Source organism: Mustelus asterias, chromosome 4 (genome assembly GCF_964213995.1).
Source record: "Mustelus asterias chromosome 4, sMusAst1.hap1.1, whole genome shotgun sequence".
Taxonomy (NCBI): Eukaryota; Metazoa; Chordata; class Chondrichthyes; order Carcharhiniformes; family Triakidae; genus Mustelus; species Mustelus asterias.
Genome location: NC_135804.1, coordinates 104,625,582 through 104,652,577, shown reverse-complemented (window position 1 = coordinate 104,652,577; position 26,996 = coordinate 104,625,582). Strand labels below are relative to the sequence as shown.

Here is a 26,996-nt window from a genome sequence, read left to right as displayed (position 1 = left end):
GGGTCCTGCCGGAGCAGGGGGTCTTATACCCTGCCACCGGAGGCGGGACCCCACTGGAGTGTGCCATGATAACACCCAGGACAGGTAAACACCCTATCCCAACAACATAGTACAACCCCCATAACAACAACACCCTAGCCCAACAGTAATACAATAACAACCCCAGTGGTGAACCAACGATGGTTCACCACATTCACCCCTCCTTTAGGAACCAAAGGTGGCGGGGTGGATGAAAACAGACAATGACAAAAAAAATAACAGGATTCACAAGTCCAGACGGTCTGGAGGACCACACCGACGCTGCGATCTTCTCAACACCGGTTGCGAAACCGGAGCAGGTGCTTGCGGTGGCTCTCTCAAAACAACATCTGGCTGTCCCCTCAAAGACTCCCGGGCCGGCCGGCCCTGATGAGGCGATGGTGCAGGGGATCCTGGAACGTTTGGTGGTGGTGGTGGTGGTGATGATGGTGGCGCCGATCTCCGAGTCTCAGGCAAGCTGTACATGGGAGTAAAAGTGTTATGCACTGGTCCCGGTGCTGACCGCGCCACGTCTGGGGAAGTAATGAGGAGTAGTGGATCTGTGACTGGGGGAATAGGAGCGACAGGAGTTGCTACGTCCCCTGCGGGCGCCAGGTCTCTAATGGAGACAGTGTCCTCTCGCCCGTCAGGATATGCCACATAGGCATACTGAGGGTTGGCGTGGAGGAGTTGGACCGGTTCGACCAAGGGGTCGGACTTGCGAGCCCTCACATGGCGCCGCAGAAGGACGGGTCCTGGGTACGTCAACCAGGCTGGCAATGAGGTCCCCGAGGACGACTTCCGAGGGAATGAGAACATCCTCTCGTGGGGAGTAGCATTGGTTGCCGTACACAGGAGGGAGCGGATAGAATGGAGCGCAGTTGGAAGGACCTCCTGCCACCGGGAGACTGGAAGGCCCTTGGATTTCAGTGCCAGTAGGACAGCCTTCCAGACTGTAGCATTCTCCCTTTCCACCTGTCCGTTACCCCTAGGGTTGTAGCTCGTGGTTCTACTAGAGGCAATCCCGAATGAGAGCAGGAATTGCCTCAAGTCGTTGCTCATGAACGACGAGCCCCTGTCGCTATGAATATAGCAGGGGTACCCGAACAGGGTAAAAAGCTCACTGAATGCCTTGATGACGGTGGCAGTCGACGTGTCCGCACAGGGGAAAACAAACGGAAACCGGGAAAATTCGTCTATTATGTTAAGAAAATAGACATTCCGATCCGTTGAGGGAAGGGGGCCCTTAAAATCTACACTCAGCCTCTCAAAAGGGCGAGTGGCCTTGACCAAATGTGCCCGGTCTGGTCGATAAAAGTGTGGTTTGCATTCTGCGCAAATCCGACAACTTCTAGTAACTGACCTGACCTCCTCCACCGAGTAGGGTAGGTTGCGGGCTTTTATGAAGTGGTAGAGTCTGGTGACTCCAGGATGACACAGATCATTGTGGAGAGCCTTCAAGCGGTCCTCCTGCATGATGGCGCATGTTCCGCGCGAGAGGGCATCCGAGGGCTCATTGAGCTTCCCTGGACGATACATAATATCGTAATTATAGGTGGAGAGCTCAATTCTCCACCGCAAGATCTTATCGTTCTTGATCTTGCCCCTCTGCGTGTTACTGAACATAAACGCCACGGATCGTTGATCCGTGATCAGGGTGAACCGCTTACCTGCCAGGTAATGGCGCCAGTGTCTGACTGCCTCCACAATGGCCTGAGCCTCCTTTTCCACCGCTGAGTGCCGAATCTCTGGGCCTTGAAGGGTGCGGGAAAAAAACGCGACGGGCCTGCCTGCCTGGTTTAGTGTGGCGGCTAGGGCGAAGTCCGATGCATCACTCTCCACCTGGAAAGGGATGGATTCATCCACCGCGTGCATCGTGGCTTTCGAGATGTCGCTTTTCAAAACCTTGAAGGCCAATTGGGCCTCCGGCGTAAGTGGGAAGGTCGTGGACTTAATGAGCGGACGAGCTTTGTCCGCGTAGTTGGGGACCCACTGTGCATAATACGAAAAGAACCCGAGGCATCTCCTCAGTGCTTTCGTGCTAGCGGGCAAGGGAAGTTCAGTGAGTGGGCGCATACGGTCTGGATCAGGGCCAATGACCCCGTTTTCCACCACGTATCCGAGGATGGCTAACCTATGCGTACGGAATACGCACTTCTCCCTGTTATAGGTCAGATTCAGGCGAGATGCAGTGCGTAGAAAGTGTTGGAGATTCGTGTCGTGGTCCTGCTGGTCATGGCCGCAGATGGTGACGTTATCCAGGTACGGGAAGGTAGCCCGCAACCCGTTCTGGTCCACCATTCGGTCCATAGCACGCTGGAAGACCGAGACCCCATTGGTGACACCAAATGGAACCCTGAGGAATTGGTATAGACGACCATCCGCCTCAAAAGCCGTATATTGTCGGTCCTCTGGGCGGATGGGGAGTTGATGGTAGGCGGACTTAAGGTCTATGGTAGAAAACACTCGGTACTGCGCAATCTGATTGACCATATCAGAAATGCGCGGGAGAGGATACGCATCCAGCTGCGTGTATCTATTAATGGTCTGACTATAGTCGATGACCATCCGAGGTTTGTTCCCGCTTTTGACTACCACGACCTGCGCTCTCCACGGACTAGCACTGGCCTGTATGATCCCTTCCTTGAGGAGCCGCTGAACCTCAGATCTAATAAAGATCCGGTCCTCAGCGCTGTAACGCCTACTTTTAGTAGCGATGGGCTTGCAGCCAGGTACCAGATTTTTAAAAAGGGATGGTGTCGTGATCTTCAGGGTGGATAGATTGCACGCGGGGCGCTTTGGGCAATTTGGAGGCTGCGGCTGGTTCCCTACTGCCAGTGAAGGGAGTGGCCCACCGTACTGTAGGATCACACTCCTCATGTGGGCCATAAAGTTTAGTCCGAGGAGAATTGGCGCGCAAAGGTGAGGTAGCACAAGGAGCCTGTATTGCTCGTAAACTGTGCCCTGTACCTCAAGAGTTACCATACATTGTCCTTGGATCGGTACAGACCGGGACTGTGATGCCATGGAAATTGTCTGTTTGGCAGGGAGAACCCGGAGTCCACACCTTTTAGCAGTTTCAGGGTGTATGAAACTTTCGGTGCTCCCACTGTCAAACAGACAATTTACAGTTCTGCCACTAACCTTTACCTCCATCATAGAATGTTCCAGTCTGTAATGCCTGGTCTGATCCAGAGAGATCGACGCCACCGTTGGCCCCTGGGCGTCACTGCATGCTGCCGATGTGGATGCTGAGGACCCCTGCTGGTCGCTGCTGCATGCTGCCGATGTGGATGCTGAGGACCCCTGCTGGTCGCTCCTAGTCGTCGTGGACCATGATGGCCGCCCCCATGAATCGCATGTGGCCGAGGGCTCCAAGCGCAGCGACTCCTGGTGGTCTTCCTCCTCCTCTGTCTGCCACGATGGCGCCGTCCTGAGATCGCACGTGGTCGGACCTCGTGGGTACTGCAGCGCCGAAAGAGATGGTCTCCGTTCTGGAGGGTTACAAGCTGCACTGCCGTTTTTAGGTTTGGACCTGCAGACTTTGCCGTAGTGGCCTTTTTTACCGCACTGGCTGCAGATTGCCGTTCTTGCCGGACACTGTTGCCGTGGATGCTTGGCCCCACCGCAAAAATAGCATCGCTGGCCACCTGGAGCTGCCGCCGTCGTCGAATCGATCTGGGAGCGCGGGTTCGCGGGGCGAGGAGGGAGCAGAGCTTGCTCCAACCACGTTGACTGCACGTGGTCCTCGGGGTACAGCGCCAAGCTCTTCGACGCCGCCTCCAACCTCACGGCCATCCCCATTGCCTGGGTCAAGTTGAGTTTCCCCTTTTCTAATAATTTAAGTCTGATGTACGAGGACCCTACCCCTGCTACGAACGCGTCTCGGGCGAGGTCTTGCATGTACTGCTCGGCGGAGACATCCTTACAGTCACAACCCCTGGCAAGCTGCAGGAGTTCATTGGCGTAGTCTTCTATGGTCTCGCCCGACTGCCGACGTCGTGTAGCGAGGAGATAACGAGCGTGAATCTCGTTGGGTGGCGTAATGTACCTATTCTTTAGGAGCTCGACGGCACCCTGGTAAGTGGAAGCTGCACGAATGGCTAGGTAAATCGTGTCGCTTACCCTTGCGTGGAGGACCTGGAGTCTATCACTGTCTGTAGTGATAGCTACCGAGGCTGCCAGGTAGTCCTCGAAGCACTTCCACCAATGTTCGAACGTGTTAGCTGCACCGACCGCACGTGGGTCCAGTGTCAGACGATCCGGTTTTAGGATCTGTTCCATATTCTCAGTTAATGTATTAAATTGATGCACCTCAATGAGCACCCGGAAACAAGGCTTTAGAACTGAAGGCTTTAATACATTAACAATGAAACTACTAACACAAATTCACCCGTTCAGACTGAAGGGGTCCTGCCGGAGCAGGGGGTCTTATACCCTGCCACCGGAGGCGGGACCCCACTGGAGTGTGCCATGATAACACCCAGGACAGGTAAACACCCTATCCCAACAACATAGTACAACCCCCATAACAACAACACCCTAGCCCAACAGTAATACAATAACAACCCCAGTGGTGAACCAACGATGGTTCACCACAAGTGCTAACCACTGTTCCACCATGAGTGAGCAAATAGCTGATACAAGGGTAGAAATTCACTGTCTTTATGAGCAGCTTAGTGTTTCTTACCTGCAAAACCACTTTGGGTTTTTTTAACTGAACAAACAATGTATAATTGACTGAAAGTTAGAACTCCTCACAGTCATTTTTGCCAAATAAAGTTTAAAAATGTTCCTTTGTCTTCACATTGCAGTCCCAATTATTTGTATTTCAATTTGTATTCTCCACATTTCCACGCTCATTATGAGTGAGGTAACAGATGCTAGATGCTTTGGTGTTAATTTTCCAAAATTCCCTCTCAATTCTGCAAAGGTTCCATCAGACTGGAAAGTAGCAAATGTAACCCCTCTATTCAAGGGGAGGGGGGTACAAAACAGGAAACAATAGACCAGTTAGATGGACATCTGTGATAGTGAAGGTGTTACAGTCGATCATTAAAGAGGTTATAGCTGGGCACTCAGAAAATAGATGGGGTGACATGGTGGCACCATGGTTAGCACTGCTGCCTCACAGTGCCAGGGACCTGGGTTCGATGCCCGACTTGGGTCACTGTCTGTATGGAGTTTACACATTCTCTCCGTGTCTTCATCGGTTTCCTCCGCGTGCTCCGAATTCCTCCCACAGTCCAAAGATGTGCGGGTTAGGTAGATTGGCCATGATAAAAAATTGCCCCTTGGTGTCAGGGGTGTAGCGGGATCCCTCTTTTTAACTCCACTGGGCTTATTTTAGGTTTGGTTCTCCGTCACCCAAACCCCACCAATGCCCGAGTGATTCTCTCTCTCGCCGATGGAACAATGGCCACCTTGCGTCTTCTTCACTAGAGTAGCGCTCCCAAGAGAGAGAAAAGGAAACTGCTGCCTATCCACTACCTGGCAGCCTTTCCTGAGTGGGCGGTTTCGAAGCGCCCAGGGTACCCTCAGTTCTAGACTCCGGAATTATGGTAAGGAATATTTATATTGTGACTTAGTCAGAGATCATTGGTGAGAAATTGAAAAGATCAAAACGGACTCCAACGGAAGTCAAAGATATATATATATATTTATTAAAACATCAAGGTCAAAGGTCACCAAACACTAGGAAAACAAAACACCATGCCTTATGCTCTATAAGACTATAGCTATGGAAGGAATACTAAAACGGACACCATGGAATTCTTACTTTATACAAGTTTACCACGTCTTAAACTATGAAAGGTACAAGCAAAAGCCCCCCCCTTTCCCCAAAGCCTCATCCACTATGATGATCTCGGGAACTTCGCGAATTACCAGAGGGTACTCACAATCCTCGTTTAAATTGCTCAGTGGGCTTCAGGCTGCGTGCTAGAGACGACCGAGAGGCAGGAAACAGGAGAGGAGTGCTGTCATGCTGGTCCGAAGAGAAAAGAGAAAAAATGGCCGGCCTAACCATCCTTTTATATTGTAAAACTTGAATTCTTTTCCTGCCAACTCCGCCCCCCTTCCATCCGGCAGTTCCACAGACAGAGGCTTGCTAATGTTATCTGCAGCTGCGATCTTACAGTCCATAGAGACCAAATGGTCCCATCCCAGGTGATAGGTCTCTTGCTGTCCTTTATTGTTCCATCGGAGATCGTTTAATTGTTTTCCCATTATGGAAATGGGCTTCTCCTCGCTCTGGGACAAGGCCATTATCACCTGTATTGAGTCCAGACCAGGTGCATTGTCTTGCTGCCGGCCTAGTCTGGTGATGTCGTGAGTTCCTTTTTGTGCTGTTGATAACCTAATCAGCAGTCCATCTGGTTTCTGGCTGCTTGCAATTTTTGGACTGGGCCCCTTCACACACACACACACAGGCTGGCTGGGCTTCCTGGGACATTTTTGGTCAAGTCCTGCAGCCAAGTGTGGCCACTTTCACAGTTCTTTAGGGTTTAAGTCCTTTTCCCAGCTCATAAAAAAGGCCTGAGTTGCCCGAAAAACTTACAGGGGGATTAGCTAGGGTAAATGCATGGGGTCATTAGGATAGGGCCTGGGTGGGATTGTGGTTGGTGCAGACTCGATGGGCCAAATGGCCTCCTCCTGCACTGTAGAGATTCTATGATTTTATGAAAACTCAAGGTTTTCGGGAAAAGTCAACATGACTTTGTGAAAGAGAAGCCATGTTTAACCAATTTATGAGAGTTCTTTAAAGGAATTTAAAGGAATAATGATAAAGGGGAGCCTGTAGATATACAGAATTTACAGAAGGCATCTGATAAGGTGTCTTATCAAAGATCATTGGGGAAAACAAAAGCTCATGGTGTAGGGAGTAACATATTAGCTTGGATAGAAGATTGGCTGGCTAGCGGGCAGGGAACAGAGAGTATGCATAAATGGGTGTTTGATTAGCAGAATGTGATGAGTAGAGTTCCACAAGGGTCTGTGCTGGGGCCTCAACTTTTTACAATTTACATCAATAGCTTAGAGGAAGGGAGCGAAGTCCTGGTAGCTACATTTGCAGACAATACAAAGATAGGTAAGGAAGTATGTTGTGAAGAAGACATGAGTTTGCAGATGCACATAGGTTGAGTGAATGGGCAAAAATCTGGCAGATAGAGTAGGTGGGAAAATACATTCCTCACTTTGGCAGGAAGAATAAAACATCAGAATATCACTTTAAGAGAGAACAATTGCAGAATTCTGGTATGCAGCAGGATCTAGGTGTTCTCGTGCATTCGTCACAGAAAATTATGCAGGTACAGCATGTAATCAAGAAAGCTAATGGAATGCTATCCTTTATTACAAGAGGAATTGAACATAGAAGTAAAAATGTTATGCTTGAGTTATACAGGGGATTGGTGAGACAGCATTTCAAATATTGTGTGCAGATTTGGTCTCCTTATTTAAGGAAAGATCTCAATGCATTAAAGGCAGTAGAAAGGGGATTTACTAGACTTGATACTTGGAATGAGGAGTTGCCTTATGAGGATAGGTTCGACAGGCTGGGCTTGTTTCCGCTGGAGTTTGGAAGAATGAGTGGTGCCTCGATTGAAGCACATAAGATCCTGAATGGTCTTAACAAGGTAGATGCAGAAAGGTTGTTTCCTGTTTTGTGTGAATCCAGAACTAGGGGGTACTGTTTTAAAATTAGGAGTCACCCTTATAGGACACAGATGAGGAGAATGTTTTTCTGAGGGTTGTGTGATTTTGGAACCTCTCTGCCTCAGAAGGCAGTGGAAGCGGGGTCACTGAATATTTTTAAAGTTGAGGTAGATTCTTATTAGGCAAGGGAATCAAAGGTTATCAGGGTTAGATGGAAATGTAGAACTTGAAACACAAAGAGCTCAGCCATGATCGTACTGAATGGCAGAGCAGGCTTGAGGGGCTGAATGGCCTACTTCTGCTCTTATTTTGTATGTTTGTAAGATCTACGTATTTGATTTGTTGCTACGTCCTCTACAATAATATTTTAATTGTAAAAAATATAATATTTTTGTTTTCTTATTCTCATACGATAAATTTGCCATGCTACCATTGACATGGACAGCAGCAGTGCCCAAACTGGCTTAGCTAAGTGTTAACTTTCCAATGATTAGCAAATGTGCAGATGGATCCTTTGCCAAAATCTAATGGCTCTGCATCTAACCAACTGATTAACTAGATCAGTCTGAGAATTGTATAAACGTGTTTTTAATACACATGCCAACCTAGAAAACCTGACTATTATCATCAAGGAAGCTGACACAATCCCTCTCAAAAAAGCTGACTACTTAGGAATATCCCTTACTTGTAAAAACAAGTAGTTGTGCGCTTTTTAATTTTATTTTTGAAACATGGAATTTACAGCACAGAAACAAGGAATTCAGCTCAACAGGTCCATGCCAGTGTTTATACTTCATATGGGCTATGGGAATATTGCAGATGCTCTAACTATAATTTTCTAAAACTCTTATTGAGTCAGGAACCACCCCTTTTGATTGGAAAATTACATTTTGAGAGAGGTGACGGAGGGAAAGCATGGAATTATAAATCAGTTAGCCTAACATACATTGTCAAATTGCTGTCTCTAATTAAAGATAAGTTGACTGAATGCCTTCAACGTTTTCAGCTAATCAGAGAGAGCCAGCATGGATTTGTAAAGGATAGGTCATGCCTGACGAACCTGATTAAATTTTTTTAAGAGGTGACTAAAATAGTGAACGGTGTAATGTCAATAGATGTTAATTACATGGACTTCCAGAGGCATTTAACTTGTGGGCGGCACGATGGCACAGTGGTTAGCACTGCTGTCTCACAGCACCAGGGACCCTGGTTCAATCCCAGCCTCGAGTCACTACCTGTGTGGAGTTTGCATGTTCTCGCGTGGGTTTCCTCCCGGTGCTCCGGTTTCCTCCCACAGTCCAAAGATGTGTGGGTTAGGTTGATTGGCCATGCTAAATTGCCCCTTAGTGTTAGGAGGATTAGCAGGGTAAATATGTGGCGTTACAAGGATGAGGCCTGGGTGGAATTGTTGTCAGTGCATGCTCAAAGGGCCAAATGGCCTCCTTCTGCATGTAGGGATTCTATGATTCTAGGGAATAGTTTTTTAAGGTGACATGAATAACATAGAAGCTTGTGTGAAGTATAAACACCAGCATAGATCTGTTGGGCTGAATAACCTGTTTCTGTGCTGTAAATTACATGTTTTTTTAAGAAGTTGCAAAAGCCATATAATTATTTTTACAAGTAAGGAATATTATTGAGCCGTCAGCTTTTTTTTGGGCAGGCCTTAAACAGGGTGAGCATGAACCTGCTTTCCATGCATTTAAATAAATTTCAATATAATTAAAGGGCTCATTCCGTAGCATCCTCGCACGATGTAACCTCTCCCCAAGATGGCATGACACTCTGAACCTGTTAGAATAGAATCCGACAGTGCAGAGGGAGGCCATTCGGCCCATCGAGCCTGCACCGACAACAATTCCACCCAGGCCCTATCCCTGTAACTGCACATGATCACACTACAGATCCCCCTGACATTAGGGTCAATTTAATCTGGCCAATCAACCTAGCCCACACATTTTTGGACTATGGGAGGAAACCGGAGCACCTGGAGGAAATCCATGCAGACACGAGGAGAATGTGCAAACTCCACACAGACAGTGACCCAAGCCGGGAATCGAGCCCGGGTCCCTGATGCTGTGAGGCAGCAGTACTAATCCACTGTGCCACCGTGCTGCCCTGTTGCCCTGTTGAGTGCTGTTGATGTGCACTCCAAGGTTAATTGAGTATTCCTTTCCTCTGTTTGCCCTCTCCAAATGCATTACCTCACATTTTTCTGGATTGAGTTCCATTTGCCACGTCTCTGCCCTGTCAGCTACTGCTTTTCAAAAGCAAAAGCCAGTTGTGATGCCAGGGTCGCAGAGGTACCTGGAGACTCTGGGGGTTGAGGCAGTGCCTCTAAGGGCAGCACCAAGGGATTTTGCCAAGGGTGCTCTGGCAGGGGAATAAAACTCCTCCATTGGTTCCGGGATTTCGGGAGGGGGAGGGTGGGGGGGGGGGGAGTACCCTGATGACTGCAGGGGAGGTTGTAGAGGGAGAGTCCTGATAACTGTATGGGGGTGGTGGGGCTCCCTGATGTTAGCATTGTGGTGGTGGTGGGTGGCCACCTCAATCTCCAAGGCGGGGAGGGGAGTCCTGATCTCCAGGAGGATGGGAGAGGTGGGGGGGGGGGGGGGGGGGGCGGGGGTGGGTGCAGGGTGGTGATGGTGGAGGCTGTGCTTATGCGTAACTTTGAGTAGGGTGACCCAATCTCAGAACCTGGCTTTGCTGGTGTGGTAAGGCCCCTTCCCACCGCTGGCTGTGAGATTCCCATCACCCAGAAAGAAAAAAAAGTAAAACAGCAAAATTAGAATACTGGTCTTGTATACTTTAAAATGGAACACCAGTAAAACTGGTCCGAACAGTTCTTTCCTTCTGGGCAGCACTTTGAAATTGCACGGAATGCTGTTTAATCAGGAAAGAAAAGGCATCTGTGAAGTCAGCGAGTTTCCCACTGCTTTTCTCGCCTGATCGAGCACTCTGCAATTTTGGGAAAATTCCACCCACTATGTCCAACATGACTACAAACACCCACATTACTCTTTGCAGACATGTGGCACTACATAGCTACATTATGCTGTTCTTTCATGAAAGGTCAGGAGTCCTGTCCAACAGCTTTCACCTCTTAAAATTTCAAGGGTATGATTAACATCAGCAAGGCAGACTTCTACAAACCCTCTTTCCCTCTAAATGTCATTGCTGATGGTGTAGCTTTCCAGAGATCCTTTTCAACCAACAACCAATAACAGCAGGTTCACGATCTGTCCTCTGAATCAAACGCTTAGCTCTTTTGCATCCCTGATTCACACCAGTTTTTAGGATTCAATTCCTTTTGGCTTGTTGGGACATCACTTCCACAAGAGCTTCTGAAATTCTAATTTTTTCTTAGTTCCAAACAGAAAAGCAGCCTTTCCATAGAGTTTGCGAACCACCCTGTGTTTTGTCCCGTTCTTCATCTAATTATCCTGTCGTGTTTCCTTCTGGAGCACCATTGTTCCAGATTTCTGATATTCTTATGCTTTTTGTATCTTCAGTGCTTAGTGTGTACACACTGCCATGACATTGGCTCATCTCTACCTCGAGTTGAACTGGAGTCAAGAAAATGCAGGAAACAAGGGGGAAGAGTGGTATTGTCACTGGACTACGAATTTGAATTCAATAAAAATCATTAGACTTTTGATTCCAGATGACCATGAAACAATTGCCGTTAAAACCCATCTAGTTCGCTAACATCCGTTAGGCATGATCTAAAACTTAGGTCAACCTGGTGAAGCCAAACAGCATCGCAGTAAGCCATAGACAGAGCTAAATGATTCCACAACCAATGGATTGTAATGATCATTTTGAAATGCCTGTAATGTTTCATTGACTGTATTGAAGCACTTCAGAGTGCGATATGATGTATGTAGAGAACCTGAATATTATTGCACTTTGTGTAATGACCACTTTGAATATTTGTAATGTTCTTTCAAATATTTTACAAATAAGGTATACTTTTGCAAAAAAAACTCATCTGTTCTTTACGATATTTTACAAATAAAGTATATTTTTGCAAAAACAAGTCTAAGTTCTGGCACATTTCAAAGGCCAAGACTGACATGCAGAGGGATGCTTTAAAGTACCAAGGGAAGGGGAATTGTACAGAACCACTCGGGCTGTATGACTCATATTGACTGTATACGGTGAGTATTACATGTATTACAATTGTATTGAAGCACCTCTGAGTGCAACTTGATCTATGTAGACAGCTTAAATGCCATTGCAGTTTTTGTAATAGCTATTTTTAAATGTGCATCATGATTTTTTTTGACTGTATTGAAGCATCTTAGAGTGTAAAATGACCTCTGTAGAAAACTTGAATATCATTGCACTGAGATGGCCATTTTGAAATGTCTGTAATGCTCTTTCAGATATTTTTGCAACAAAAAAGTCTAAGTTCTGCAGTCTTGCCACATCTAGTCGTGAATGGTAGTGGACAATCAAACAACTTACTGGAAGAGGAGGCTTCGCGAATATCCCCATCTTCAATGATGGAGGAGCTCAGCCCGTCAGTGCAAAAGATAAGCCTGGAACATTTTCAACAATCTTAAGCCAAAAGGCCGAATGGATAATCCATCTTCATCCAGTGCTCCCCAGCATCACAGATGCCAGTTTTCAGCCAATTTGATTCACTCCACATGATATCAAGGCTGAAGACACTGGATACTGGAATGGCTATGGGCCCTGACAATATTCCGACATTAGTACTGAAGACTTGTACACCAGAACTTTCTGTGCTTCAAAACAAACTTTTTGTGCAGCTGCAACACTGGCATCTACCCAACCATGTGGAAAATTGCTCAGGTATGTCCTGTATACACAAAGCAGGACAAATCCAACCCAGCCAATTATCACCCCATGAGTTTACTCTTGATAATTAATAAAGTGATGGAAGAGGTCATCAACAGTGCTACCAAGAGGCACTGACTCAGCAATAATCTGCTTACTGATGGTCAGTTTGGGTTCCCTGCTTGGGCCACTCAGTTCCTGACTTTATTACAGCCGTGGTTCAACCATGGACAAAAGAGATGAAGCGGGATTAACTGCCCTTGACATCAAGGCAACATTTGACCAAGTGTGGAATCAAGGAGCCCCAGCAAAATTGGAGTCAATCAGAATCTCTTCTCTGGTTGGAGTCACACTTAGCACAAAGGAAGATGGTTGTAGCTGTTGGAGATCAATGACCTCAATTCCAAGATATCATTACAGGAGTTCCTCAGGGTAATTTCTTAGGCCCAGCTGTCTTCAATTACTTCATCAATTCCTTCCTTCTATTATAAGGCAAGATGTGATTGCACAATGTTCGGCAACTTGGGCTGACAAGTGGCCAGTAACATCTGTGCCACAGAAGGGCCAGGCAATGGCCAGCTTCAATGAGAGAATCTAACCATCACGTTCAATGGCATTACCATTGCTGAATCTCCCACTATCAACATTCTGGGGGTTACCATTGACCAGAAACTGAACTGGACTAGCCACACAAAAACTATGGCTACAAGAACAGAGTAAAAGTTTTAACACTGCTCGACAATCACCAGGCAAGACTGTTCTCTTCCTGTGGGGGAGCACTTCAGCGGTCACGGGCATTCAGCCTCTGATCTTCGGATAAGCGTTCTCCAAGGCGGCCTTCACGACACATGACAGCGCAGAGTCGCTGAGCAGAAACTGATAGCCAAGTTCCGCATTCATGAGGACGGCCTAAACCGGGATCTTGGGTTTATGTCACACTATCAGTAACCCCACAGCTTGCCTCCTGGACTTGCAGAATCTCACTGGCTGTCCTGTCTGGAGACAATACACATCTCTTTAACCTGTGCTTAATGCTCCCTCCACTCACATTGTCTGTAGCTTTAAGACCTGGTTGGCTGGAGAGATTCGCTTTCTAATCAGTATTCTGTAACTTGATTTTGTGTCTGTGTATGCCCTGTTTGAGAGCAGATATCCACTCCATCTGACGAAGGAGCAGCACTCCGAAAGCTAATGGCATTTGCTACCAAATAAATCTGTTGGACTTTAACCTGGTGTTGTTAAAACTCTTACTGTGTTTACCCCGGTCCAACGCCAGCATCTCCACATTACAAGAACAGGTCAGAAGCTTGGAATCCTGTGACAAGTAACTCACCTCCTGACTCGCTAAAGCCTGTCCATCATCTACAAGGCATGAGTCAGGAATGTGATGGAATATTCTGCAATTGCATGGATGATTGCAGCTCCAACAACACTCAAGAAGCTTAACATCATCCAGAAAACAGCCCACTTGATTGGCATCCCATCCACCAACATCTGTTCCCTCCACCACCAATGCACAGTGGCCGCAGTGTGTACCTGTGTGCTGCAGGAACTCACTAGTGCTCCTTAGGCAGCACCTTCCAAACCAATGATTGATGCTACGTGGAAGGACAAAGGCACCAGACACATGGGAACATCACCATCTGGAAGTTCCCACCAAGCCGCTCACCATCCTGACATGGAAATATCATAGAATCATAGAAACCCTACAGTACAGAAAGAGGCCATTCGGCCCATCGAGTCCGCACCGACCACAATCCCACCCAGGCCCTACCCCCATATCCCTACATATCTTACCCGCTAATCCCTCTAATCTACGCATCCCAGGACACTAAGGGGCAATTTTAGCATGGCCAATCAACCTAACCCGCACATCTTTGGACTGTGGGAGGAAACCGGAGCACCCGGAGGAAACCCACGCAGAGACGAGGAGAATGTGCAAACTCCACACAGACAGTGACCCAAGCCGGGAATCAAACCCAGGTCCCTGGAGCTGTGAAGCAGCAGTGCTAACCACTGTGCTACCGTGCCGCCCTTCCTACTTCCTATTTCTATTGCCTTTCTTTCACTTTTTCAGGGTCAAAACCCTGGAACGTCTTCCTGTGGGTGTAATTACATCACATGGACAGTAAAGGTTCAAGAAGGCAGCTCACTACTACCTCTCAAGGGCAATTAGGAATAGGCAATAACTATTAGCCTCGCCAGCAACACCCACATCCCAAGAGTGAATGTTTTTTAAAAGTAGGCTCAGTAACAAGGGAAGCCCTGTTTGCACTAGTCTTAGGCCTCTGGCACAAACTAGTTCCGCTCAATATGATACAAGTAAAATACTTATCTAAACAATAACTTTAGCTCAGAAATTTTACTTCATGCTTTTAACTTCAAACACAAGTTTCTTCTATTTTCAATTTTTTTCTGACACTGTTGTTTTTCTAGTTCTTGTACATTATGTGCCTAGTTATCATAGTACACTGTGTGGTGTGGTTTTACGGAAGCAGGGCCAAAAATAAAAGTTGTATGATACATCTTGATCCACGTCCACACACACATTGACATAAGATGTGTGCAAACCTGCCAGAAATACCAAATCTTAACCCTTTATTATTAAAATATTTAGTTGTTAACCAAACAATATCTGCTATTAAAATTACAGTGCAAAGTGGTGGTAACAATATCTTTAAAGTTAATTAACTTAAGCATTTCTGTTTCCTGTTTGTGACATTAGTGTAGCTTTAAGAGATTTTAAAAAAAATCATGATCTCTGCAGCTCTCACAGTCAGTGTTTCTCAGCTCACAGCCTTAGCTGATGTCATTATGTTGCCGGGCTGACTACAGTGAGACCTTTTATTCTTACTTAAGTGGTTTAAATGGGGTTGTTTATGTTTACTCTGGGATTAGTTTTACGATCCTGCATTGTTAGGAGGACAGTCATGTGTTTTTGGACAGATTTTTTTCCCAGTGAGTTTAAGATTTAATTTTTAGGTCTGAGTTGCAGTTGGGTTTTAACAGGGATAGCAAGTTGGACAGAAGTCTCTCTCTCCCTGTTTTATTTGGAAATACTGCTGGTGATCTTAAAGCAAGGTTTTGCTTTCCTGAAGGAAAGAGTCTGCTGTTAGTAGTCTGCCTAAAGTCCCTGATGTTCTGGGAAGCTGTTTTGACTTCAACCTGTTCTGAGTGTATCAAGACTGAGAGATTTCAATTCTCCAACCAAAGGACTCAATTTCCAGTGCTACGTGAGCATTAGTCTGTGCTGTGTAAAAACCTGTGAAAAGGGTTTTTTGTCTATGGGATTTTGTTGACTGGAACACTGTAGATTTCTTTGTTAAGGGTTATACATTATCATGATTGTTCGTAAGTGATGAAAGTTCTTGTTAATTTTCTTACTATACATGTTAACTATATTGTTAAATAAACTTTGTTTGATAAAAGATCACTAGTGGGTCACTTGAATCATACCTGAAGTGAAACATCTCATGCTTATCCTAGCCAAATTCAAGATGCAAAACTTATAATCCAAGCGGGCTCCATAGAACACCTTGGAGTTTCTGACCTGAACCATAACATGTTCGAAATAAAAAGCATCGATTGATGTACAGTTGACAATACTATCTTATTTACAACAGGTAATATGCACAAACTTACTTACAAATTTTAGCCAAAAGCCCTAAATTTCAAGTGAGAAAAGGGAGACGAGAGTACAATCAATACTTCTGAAAATAAGAAAAGAAGGGTCTTCACCAGAATGTTATTGTGCACGTTTTGGTGATAATCTGAGAGCAGTATTGGCACTGGATTGCCCGATTGCACCCACCCCATCCCCTCAAAAATGAGTTGCATAACCTATAGGGAATCAACCATAGCATTTGGTCAATTGCATCCATTTTGGAATGCTTAAAAGGAAAAATGGTAATGAAAGGGATGGTTGCCAACATAGGAGAGCACATACACTGTCAAAGAGTTGGAATCAGTTGATTTGGTTTTGCTCATTTCCACTTCTGAAGGCATTAACCCATACTGAGTCCCTTTGAATGAACTCACCTCCACCAGTGTAGAAACTAGGGTATTAAAAACAGCTGCTAAAAGAACAAGGGGAACAAAAGAAACTCAGCCAGTACAATATCTGATAATCATTCAGTGGTCCCTGACACCAAGGCCACACCAACAAAGGTCAAGAGCAAGGTTCAGTAAAACAAATTATTCCTCATGAGTAAACTAAGACAGGGAGCTAATAGATGGAAGGTACCACAAGAGGACATGATCCAGATACCTATACATTTACACATATTCTCCAGTCCTGTACTGAAATAAGAAGCAGAAATCTTAACTGATTGGAAATAAAGCTGGTTGTAGCATGAAAACTATTACAATCAACTAACTCAGCACACAAAACCTGGGATGCTCTAGTCTGCATAGCCAACACTATGGCAACAGTGCCAAATGGTCAGGTCTTACTTGCATTGTAGTAAAGCCCACGTCATGTTTTTTGACTCTAGGATTGTCCTTTGCACTGTTCAACAAATAATGCAAATTTACTCAGTAAAATAAGCCACAGGACTGAATTCCCAATCAGTTAAATTCTTCCAACAAAGAGTGGAACTCACCTGGATCACGGGTCAAGAAATTGTGAGCTTGCAGTCCCTGATCTTCCATACATTAATTTGAACAGACAGGTAATAAAACAGGATGTGGGTTCACAATTTCCCAATTTCCTTCTTGAAAGTGTCTCTCTTTCTGTGGTGACTGAATGCGAAATCAATCCTGAACAGTTCCACTGGCCAGTTTAATGATTAGCGGATTTGTCAACAACCATTTATTTTAACACTCCATTTCCTTTTTCACTAGCATAACAGAGACAGCACCTGAACTTTGCAATTATATCACTACCATACTGTACCATTTAATCCTGCTACATCTCCATTTTGTCATGGAATTAGCTATGTTTGGATTGAAAACAAAGTTTAGAATGCTCTACATTGATAAATTAATAAACGATCTTCATCTCAATTGACATGTAAAACCACAAGCTCACTAGGAAATAAATTGAAAAACTGCACCACAAAAGTAATAATCTCAGGATTACTCCCATTCCCACATGCTAGAAAGATCCAGAATAGGAGAATAGACCAGATGAACACATGATTGGAGAAATGGTGTAGGAGTGAGGGATTTAGATTCCGGAAACTATGGGATTGATTGTGGGGAAGATGGGACCCGTGTAAGCTAGATACATTGCACACCAGCAGGTCCAGAACCAATAACCTCACAGGGATATTCGCTCGTACTGTAGAGGAGGAATAAACTGGAGTGGTAGGGGAATGGGAACCTGAGTGGGAAGACACAAGAGGGGAAAATAAAGATAGAAATTAAGACAGAAAAGTAGAAAGCAAAAGTGAAAGGCAGAGGAAACAAAAACTAGCAGAAATTAGGGCCATTGTACAAAAAAATGTGTAAAAATGTTTAAAGAAAGGCACCGTATCTAAATGCATGTAACATTCACAGTAAAGTAGACAAATTAACTGCTCAACTAGATGTAAACATTCATGATATGATTATGATCATGCACAGTGACTAAGGCTGGGAACTGAATATCCAAGTATACTTAGATATTTAGGAAGGACAGATAGAAAACAAAAGGAGGGTGGCATGACATTGTTACTTAAGGATGAAATCAATGTAATAGAAAGGGTATTGGCTCAGATCTAGATGTAGAATCAGGGTGGAACTAGGAAGCAACAAGGAGCCAACAAATATATAGTGGGAGCTCCCTAAAGACCTCCAAACAACAGTGCAAAAGTAGCAGATTTCGTTAAACAGGAAATTAGAGATACGTGTAAAGTGTTACAGTAATCATGAATGACTTTAATCTACATATAGACTGGACAAACCAGTAATACTGTGGTGGATGAATTCCTGGAGTGTGTACAAGATTTCTTTTAAACCGCTACCAACTAGGGAACAGGCTATCTTAGCTTTGGTATTGTGCAATGAGAAAGGGTTACTTAATGAAAGCAAAGTATTGCAGATTCTGGAAGCGGAAACAAAAACAGAAAATGCTGGAAAAACTCAATGGCTGGAATTTTACTCTCCCGCCTGCCATGGGAATCGAAGCGGGTGAGGAGTGGACCATGGAAAGGTTCATTGAACTCAGGTGGGATTTTACGGCTTTGGGATGAGCGAGGCCTTAAAATCCCACCCAGTAAGTCTGAAGAGAGAAAATAGAGTTAGTATTTCAAGTCCATATTACTTCTTCAGAGTTAAGGAGAGGGATAAATGCATTGGATTGTATACTGTGCAAGAGGGAATGGATCAGCTGGAGCAGATTAGAAGGTCAGTGATTGGTGGAAGATAAGAGAGATTGCAACAAAGATGTATAGGTCACAAGATGGACAGCATGGTGGCACAGTGGTTAGCACTGCTGCCTCATAGCACCAGCCACCCGGGTTAAAGTCCAGCTTTGAGTGACTATCTGTGTGGAGTTTGCACATTCATAGAATCCCTACAGTATAGAAGGAGGCCATTCAGCCCATCAAGTCTGTACCGACCACAATCTCACCCAGGCCCTATTCCCATAACCTTCATTTACCCTGCTAATTTGCTGTCACTAGGGTCAATTTAGCACGGCCAATCAATCTAACCCGCACATCTTTGGACTGTGGGAGGAAACGTTGTTCCAATGTCTGTGTGGGTTTCTTTTGGGTGCTCCAGTTTCCTCCCAAAGTCCAAAGCTGTGCATGTTGGGTGGATTAACCATGCTCAATTGCCCCTTAGTGTGCAAAGTGTAGATTAGGGGAATTAGTGGGGTAAATACGTGAGGTTATGGGATACGTTGGTGGGTGGGCCTGGGTAAGATGCTCTGTCGGAGAGTTGGTGCAGACCCGATGGGCCAAATGGCCTCCTTCTACACTGTAGGGATTCTATGATGAGACAGAGAAAGCATTAACGGCAGGGGAAGGAGCTGGTAGTTGCATAAAGGTAAGATGATAGAACGTGTTACTGGGAGAACAAAGGCCAGTGCTTGGTGAAAGCAAAACTTAAGAACAGGTGGCAGATGGCCCAGTGGGGGAGGGGTCTTCTGGATACATACAAAAAACATTTTGGATATTTAAAAAATTGGCCATTTAGGATTGAGGTGAGGAGAAACTTCTTCACTCAGAGGGTGGTGAAGCTGTGGAATTCTTTACCACAGAGGATGTGAAGACCAAATCACTGAACATAGTGAAGAAGAAACGCCCAATCACGCAGATCCATTTAGCAATGCAGGAATTGAAAACAAGACAACAAATCCTCCATCCACGCACCAACCAAAGCGAAGAACCTCATTTGACGCACCTATACCCTTAATACCGCATACTACTCTCACCGTCTTCCAGGCACAAAAAGAAACCATCACTCCAGGGAGCATGGAAAATGTGCAGGCTTGCAGGTGAGAGTGAAACAATATGGGTCCAAACACCCCCCCGCCCCCTCCAGCTTACTCCTGGCAAATGTCCAAACTCTGGAAAATAAGCTAGATGAACTTAAAGCCAGACTCAGCTCCCAAAGGGAACTGAGAGACTGCTGTGTATTCTGTTTCACGGAGACATGGCTCACTCCTGCTTCACTGGACTGTGCCTATAATCAGAGGACTTCTCAAACCATCGAATGGACCAGACAACAGCCTTCTAATCAACATCTCTTGGTGCCTAGACATAGCAACACTGGCAAGTTGCTGCTCCCCGGGCCTAGAATACCTGACGCGAAAATGTCGCCCTACTACCTTCCGTGGGAGCTCACCTCTGTTATCCTGACAGCGGATATGAAGATCGCGCTGGATGAAATATATACCACCGCAAATAGCCTGAGATGAAACATCCCGAAGCTTTGTTCATCGTGGCCGGGGATTTCAATCAAGCCAAGCTCAAGAGAGTCCTACCAAGATACCACCAACACGTCTCCTGTTCCACCAGAGGCCCAAACATTCTAGACCGCTGCTACACAAATATCAAACATACCAGTGCTCTATCGCTCACTCACACTTTGGCAAATCAGACCACAAGGCTGTGCTCCTGCCCTTGGGTTACAAGCAAAAATTGAAATAGGAGAATCCGTTAAAGGAAGTTGTGAAATATTGGTCTGTGGAATCGAATGATCTCCTTTGAGTCAGTAGACTGGTCACGATTTAAAAACTCAGTGACCAACCTGAACAAGTACGCCACCACAGTAACTGTCTTCATTAATAAGTGTTCAGAAGACTGTGTGCCAAAGAAGCAAATCCACATGTTTCCCAACCGGAAACCAAGGATGAACAGGGATATCCACTGCTGAAGTCCCGGTCTCATACAGTCATAGAGGTTTACAGCATGGAAACAGGCCCTTTGGCCCAACCTGTCCATGCCACTTTATTTTTTAAACCCCTAAGCTAATCCCAATTGCCCGCATTTGGCCCATATCCCTCCATACCCATCTTATCCATGTAACTATCTAAATGCTTTTTAAAAGACAAAATTGTACCCGCCTCTACTACTACCTCTGGCAGCTTGTTCCAGACACCTCACCACCCTCTGTGTGAAACAATTGCCTCTCTGGACACTTTTGTATCTCTCCCCTCTCACCTTAAAACTACGCTCTCTAGTTTTGGGAAGAGATATTGACTATCTTATCAATGCCCCTCATTATTTTGTAGACCTCTATAAGGTCACCCCTCAGCCTCCTACGCTCCACAGAAAAAAGTCCCAGTCTATCCAGCCTCTCCTTATAACTCATACCATCAAGTCCCAGTAGCATCCTAGTAAATCTTTTCTGCACTCTTTCCAGTTTAATAATATCCTTTCTATAATAGGGTGACCAGAACTGCACACAGTATTCCAAGTGTGGCCTTACCAATGTCTTGTACAACTTCAACAAGACGTCCCAACTCCTGTATTTAATGTTCTGACCGATGAAACCAAGCATGCCGAATGCCTTCTTCACCACTCTGTCCACCTGTGACTCCACTTTCAAGGAGCTATGAACATGTACCCCTAGATCTCTTTGTTCTGTAACTCTCCTCAATGCCCTACCATTAACTGAGTAAGTCCTGCTCTGGTTCAATCTACCAAAATGCATCACCTCACATTTGTCAAAATTAAACTCCATCTGCCATTCGTCAGCCCACTGGCCCAATTGATCAAGATCCCGTTGCAATCGGAGATAACTTTCTTTACTGTCCACTATGCCATCAATCTTGGTGTCATCTGCAAACTTACTAACCATGCCTCCTATATTCTCATCCAAATCATTAATATAAATGACAAATAACAGTGGACTCAGTACTGATCCCTGAGGCACACCACTGGTCACAGGCCTCCAGTTTGAAAAACAACCCTCTACAACCACCCTCTGGCTTCTGCCAAGAAGGCAATTTTGTATCCATTTAGATACCTCACTCTGGATCCCGTAAGATTTAACCTTATGCAACAACCTACCATGCGATACCTTGTCAAAGGCCTTGCTAAAGTCCATGTAGACAACATCAACTGCACTGGCCTCATCTACCTTCTTGGTTACCCCTTCAAAAAACTTAATCAAATTTGTGAGACATGATTTTCCACTCACAAAGCCATGCTAACTGTCCCTAATCAGTCCTTGCATCTCTAAATGCCTGTAGATCCTGTCTCTCAAAGTACCTTCCAACAACTTACCCACCACAGATGGGTCTGAGGTGTTCAAGTCAGGCGACCCTGAGCTATACAAGAAATCCAGATATGATCTTCAGAGATCCATCAAAGATGCCAAAAGACAGTACCGGACCAAGCTAGAGTGCCAGTCTAGCCAGATGGACTCCCATCAACTATGGCAAGGTCTGCAAGACATAACAAGCTACAAGATGAAGGCATGTAAAATCGCTCAATGTATTTTATGCCTCTTTTGAGCAAGAGGTCAGCAAGAGCATGCCCTCTACCTGGAAGCCTTGGCCAAACCCATATCCAAGGTCACCATCACATACGTCAGTGCAGCCTTCTTGAAAGTCAATCCACGAAAGCGACTGGCCCGGATTGGGTACCCGGACGAATACACAGATCATGCGTGGACCAGCTGGCGAGGGTATTCGCGGACATCTTCAACCTCTCTTTTCACCAATCTGAGGTCCCTATCTACTTCAAGAAGACAACCATCATCCAGGTACCAAAGAAAAGCCAGGCCGTCTGCCTTAATGACTATCGTCTGGTGGCTCTGATGTCCTTCATTATGAAGTGCTTCGAAAGGTTAGACATGACACAAATCATTTCTGGCCTCCCAGATTGCCTGGATCCACTACAGTTTGCCTATCGTCGCTACAGGTCCACAGCACGCGCCATCTCCCTGGCCCTACACTCAACCCTGGAACTCCAAGATATAACAAAGACGCTTATGTCAGACTCATATTTATTGACTACAGCTCAGCCTTCAACACCATTATTCCAAAAAAACTCATCTCCAAGGCCTGGGGCTCAGCTCCTCCCTCTGTGACTGGATCCTGAACTTCCGAAACCACAGAACGCAATCAGTAAGGATAGGCAACAACACCTCCTCCATGATCATCCTCAACACCGGTGCCCCACAAGGCTGTGTCCTCAGCTCCTACTATATTCCTTTTACACTTATGACTGTGTGGCCAAATTCCCCAACAACTCGATTTTCAAGTTTGCTGATGACATCACTGGATCTCAAACAATGATGAGACGGAGTACAGGAAAGAGGTAGAGAATATGGTGAACTGGTACGACGAAAATAATCTCTCCCTTAATGTCAACAAAATGGAGATAGTGATCAACTTCAGGAAGCATCGTGGACGACATGCCCCTGTCTACATCAGTGGGGACGAAATGGAAATGGTCAAGAGCTTCAAGTTTCTCAGTATTCAGATCACCAACAACCTGTCCTGGTCCCCCCCATGCTGACACTATAGTTAAGAAAGACAGCACGATGGCACAGTGGTTAGCACAGCTGTCTCACAGCTCCAGGGACCCGGGTCCAATTCCCCGCTTGGGTGACTGTGTGGAGTTTGTACATTCTCCCCGTGTCTGTGCGAGTTTCCTCCCACAGTCACCCAAACAGGTTAGGTTGATTGGTTATGCTAAATTGACACTTAGTTCCCTGGATGTGTAGGGATTAGCGGGGTAAATGCGTGGGGTTGTAGGGATAGGGCCTGGGGTGAGATTGTTGTCAGTGCAGACTCAATGGGCCGAATGGCCTCCTTCTACACTGTAGGGTTTCTATGATCTATGATTTAAAAGCCCACCAACACCTCTACTTTTTCAGAAGGCTAAGAAAATTTGGCATGCCTGCTACGACTCCCACCAACTTTTACAGGTGTACCATAGAAAGCATTCTTTCTGTTTGTATCACAGCTTAGTATGGCTCCTGCAAGAAACTACAAAGGGTCATTAACAAAGCCCAGACCATCACTCAATCCAGCCTCCCAAATACTGACTCTGTCCATACTTCTTGATGCCTCAGAAAAACAGCCAGCATAATCAAGGACCCCATGCACCCCAGACATACTCTCTTCCACAAGTCTGAGGACACGCATCAACCAACTCAAGAATGGCTTCTTCCCTGCTGCCATCATTTTTGAATGGACCTCCCTCATATTAAGCTGACCTTTCTCTATGCTCTAGCTATGACTGTAACACAACATTCTGCACTCTCTCCTTCTCCATGTAAGGTATGTTTTGTCTGCTAAGTGTGCAAGAAGCAATATTTTTCGCTGTATACTAATACGTGACAATAATAAATCAAATCAAAAGGAAATTGATTTGTAGACTCTCAAAGGTGTCAAGGAGTATGGTGAAAGTGGGGGAGAATAGTGTTGAGACACAGGATCAAGCATGATCATATTGAATGACAGCACAGGCTTGAGAGGTCGAAAGACCTATTCCTGCTCCTGTTTTCTGTGTCACAATGTTCTTTTCCCTCATTCCAATGGAGATTTTGGATATGCCTCGAACTTTGCTTTGAGGGACTTTCTATAATTTCCTTCCAGATAAAAATTACACAGTTAAATATAAATACATTTATTTGTAGATAAAATATTTCATTTGGTTAAATTATCCCTCAGGCAGCCAAACATTGGAAGAACTTTAAATAGTACTCTTTCATGTACTTTGGCCCAAGTTCTAAGCCTTACAAAACATAACGTTCACTTTGTTGACTGTCATCAAGGTGACTTCCTTTATGACATTAAATTGCTTTTATTAAAACGCTTCAAAAGAATATGAAGTACAATTTAATCTGGTATGGCACTTTATTATAATGTTAGTAGATACAATTCAATTTAATTTGCCAAAGTTACTCAACAATTTTAATCACATGGTGGCACAGTGGTTAGTACTGCTATCTCACAGCAGGTTTGACTCACGGCTTGGGTCACTGTCTGTGCAGAGTCTGCACGTTCTCCCCGTATCTATATGGGTTTCCTCTGGTTTCCTCCCATAGCCCAAAAGACATGCTGGTTAGATATATTGGCCATACTAAATTCTCCCTCAGTGTACCTGAACAGATGCTGGAGTGTGGCAATTCGGAGATTTTCACAATAACTTCATTGCAGTGTCACTAATAAATATTTTGCGATATCTATGGCAAGGGCAGAGCAAAAATATATTTAAATTGATGAAAAATCAGGCACCATAAGCCCATGATTTCCCCATTGATGAGTACTGCTGGGGGAAGCTCAGCCTATTCTAAAGCAGACTCTCCACTAGACTGTAAAGGAAAAACAGTCAAACACTGGTGTATGGTTTTTTTTGAAATGGAGGTGGACTCATTTTGTGCCACGAGCCATCTTGAGCCTGTGCGACCAGACTCCCAATATTTGCATTAATGTTGGAAATACTCAGCTGGTCAAGCAAAATCTATGGGGACAAAGGGAGTTAACATTTCAGGTTGATGACGAACCTTCACCTCGTGAAATGCAGACTGTGTTTCTCTTCACAGATGCTACTTGACCGAGAGTATTTCTAGCATTTTCTGTCTTTATTTCAGATTTTCAGCATCTGCAATATTTTACTTTTGTGTCTAAACTCCAATCCCCTGTCTAAAGATTTAACACGTGGCCACTTAAATGTGAGAGAGTAATAAGAAATGAAATAATTGAGAAAATTACAACAATAGACATAAATGTACTTTGTAATTAGCAGACAGGTGTAGAAAGATCCCAAATCCAGTTCATTTGAAAAGACATTCAATCTAACCTGGATTACAGGAGAAAAGCACAGGTGTAGGTTTTTAGGTATAAGATATCAGTAAATCAATCAACAATACTGCTGATATTTGGCATTGTTGACCATCTGGAAAATTAATTTTCTACTGAGATGCATTAAAATTCACACTGAATCATGGTATATATAACAAAGCAGTTTAATCAGGTGCCTGTATAAAATACGAGATATTACAAGTGCATATTAATATTCTTAAACTAAATATCATACTAAGATTAAATCAATTTGAATTACATTTGACCCTTGTGAATTTACAGTTACTTGCATACAGTGAAGAGGCAGAGTCCTGTAGTTTTTTAAAATCAGGAAGCAGACTTATATATATTGAAAGTTGTCAACATCATCTAACAATTTACTACTTTATCACCAGAATTCCAGATATCTACAGTTTTTGTTTGCTTTTCAAAGCTAAATAAAGAAAAATGTTAGGATTACAAATATATCCAAACATTTATCACTAATCAAATTGGGTTCTGTTATGTACAATAAAAAAATAAATTATTCACAGTTTTTATATATTTTCCGATTAAACAACTACAATTTTCTAGTAGATTCTGAAATCACTGCATGGCATTCTCCTGTTGGATGCTGTGTTCTGCACAGCTTTCATTTGGTAAATACTTTATCTGCTTTGGTTTTGCATGAAGATTAAGCTTCATGATTCAGTGATGCACAACAGGAACACAAGGTACTGCCTCATCAGTGCAGGGCTCTGGGTAGCTCAATTGTTTCAATGTCTTCCCGAGCATCCCAGGCAGTGTTCCAAAATATTTTTTCCAGAATAATGGCCTTAACTTTCAATGCTTTGGCACTTTCACGCCACCTATTTTCTGTCTCTCTTGTCCTCCACTTACTCCATTGAGCCATGCCATGTTTCCTGCACCAACTCAGCTCATTTGTCAAGATGAAATCCATCAATGGCTCTTCCTCTGACTTTTATCATCCTGCACTTCTCCCCATACTGAGAATAGGGCTTCTGCTGTATACCACCTTAGTTGCTACTGACTTCCACCAACATTAAGAAATGCTAATGTGAATCCATGTCCCACAAGTCTGTTCCCGACAAATCCTGCTCAACAAATCAAATAGTCGGCCAGGCTCTCAATATCTGGCTCCATTAACTAAGGGTATCACAAAATATTCAGAGTGACACTGAAGCACATACCTAAAGAGTAACAAGGTGGTGTTGGAAGCAAAGCTCAGTGAAGAAAAGCCTTGTTTCAGTGTTGAAGGCTTGGAGGCAACCCAAGAATTGTTTTTTTTTCTACTTAAGGTGGAGGTGAGGAGATTTTTACATAC

The 26,996-nt window shown here is 44.7% G+C and overlaps 1 protein-coding gene across 2 annotated transcripts in view; it reads right to left on the bottom strand.

Annotated features, from left to right (window-relative positions):
- The window catches only part of clcn5b (chloride channel, voltage-sensitive 5b), a 140,289-nt gene extending 123,075 nt beyond the window's left edge, over positions 1-17,214 (bottom strand). Inside the window, exons 1-2 of one of the 2 annotated variants that reach the window (XM_078211514.1) lie at positions 17,082-17,214; positions 16,933-16,987 (exon numbers count right to left, since the gene is read on the bottom strand). In XM_078211514.1, coding sequence (XP_078067640.1) covers positions 16,933-16,938 — 6 coding nt within the window. In that variant the 5' untranslated portion in view covers positions 16,939-16,987; positions 17,082-17,214. The remainder of the gene's footprint in view (positions 1-16,932; positions 16,988-17,081) is intronic. The other variant, XM_078211519.1, reaches the window with a different exon arrangement.
- Between the last annotated feature and the right edge of the window lie 9,782 nt (positions 17,215-26,996).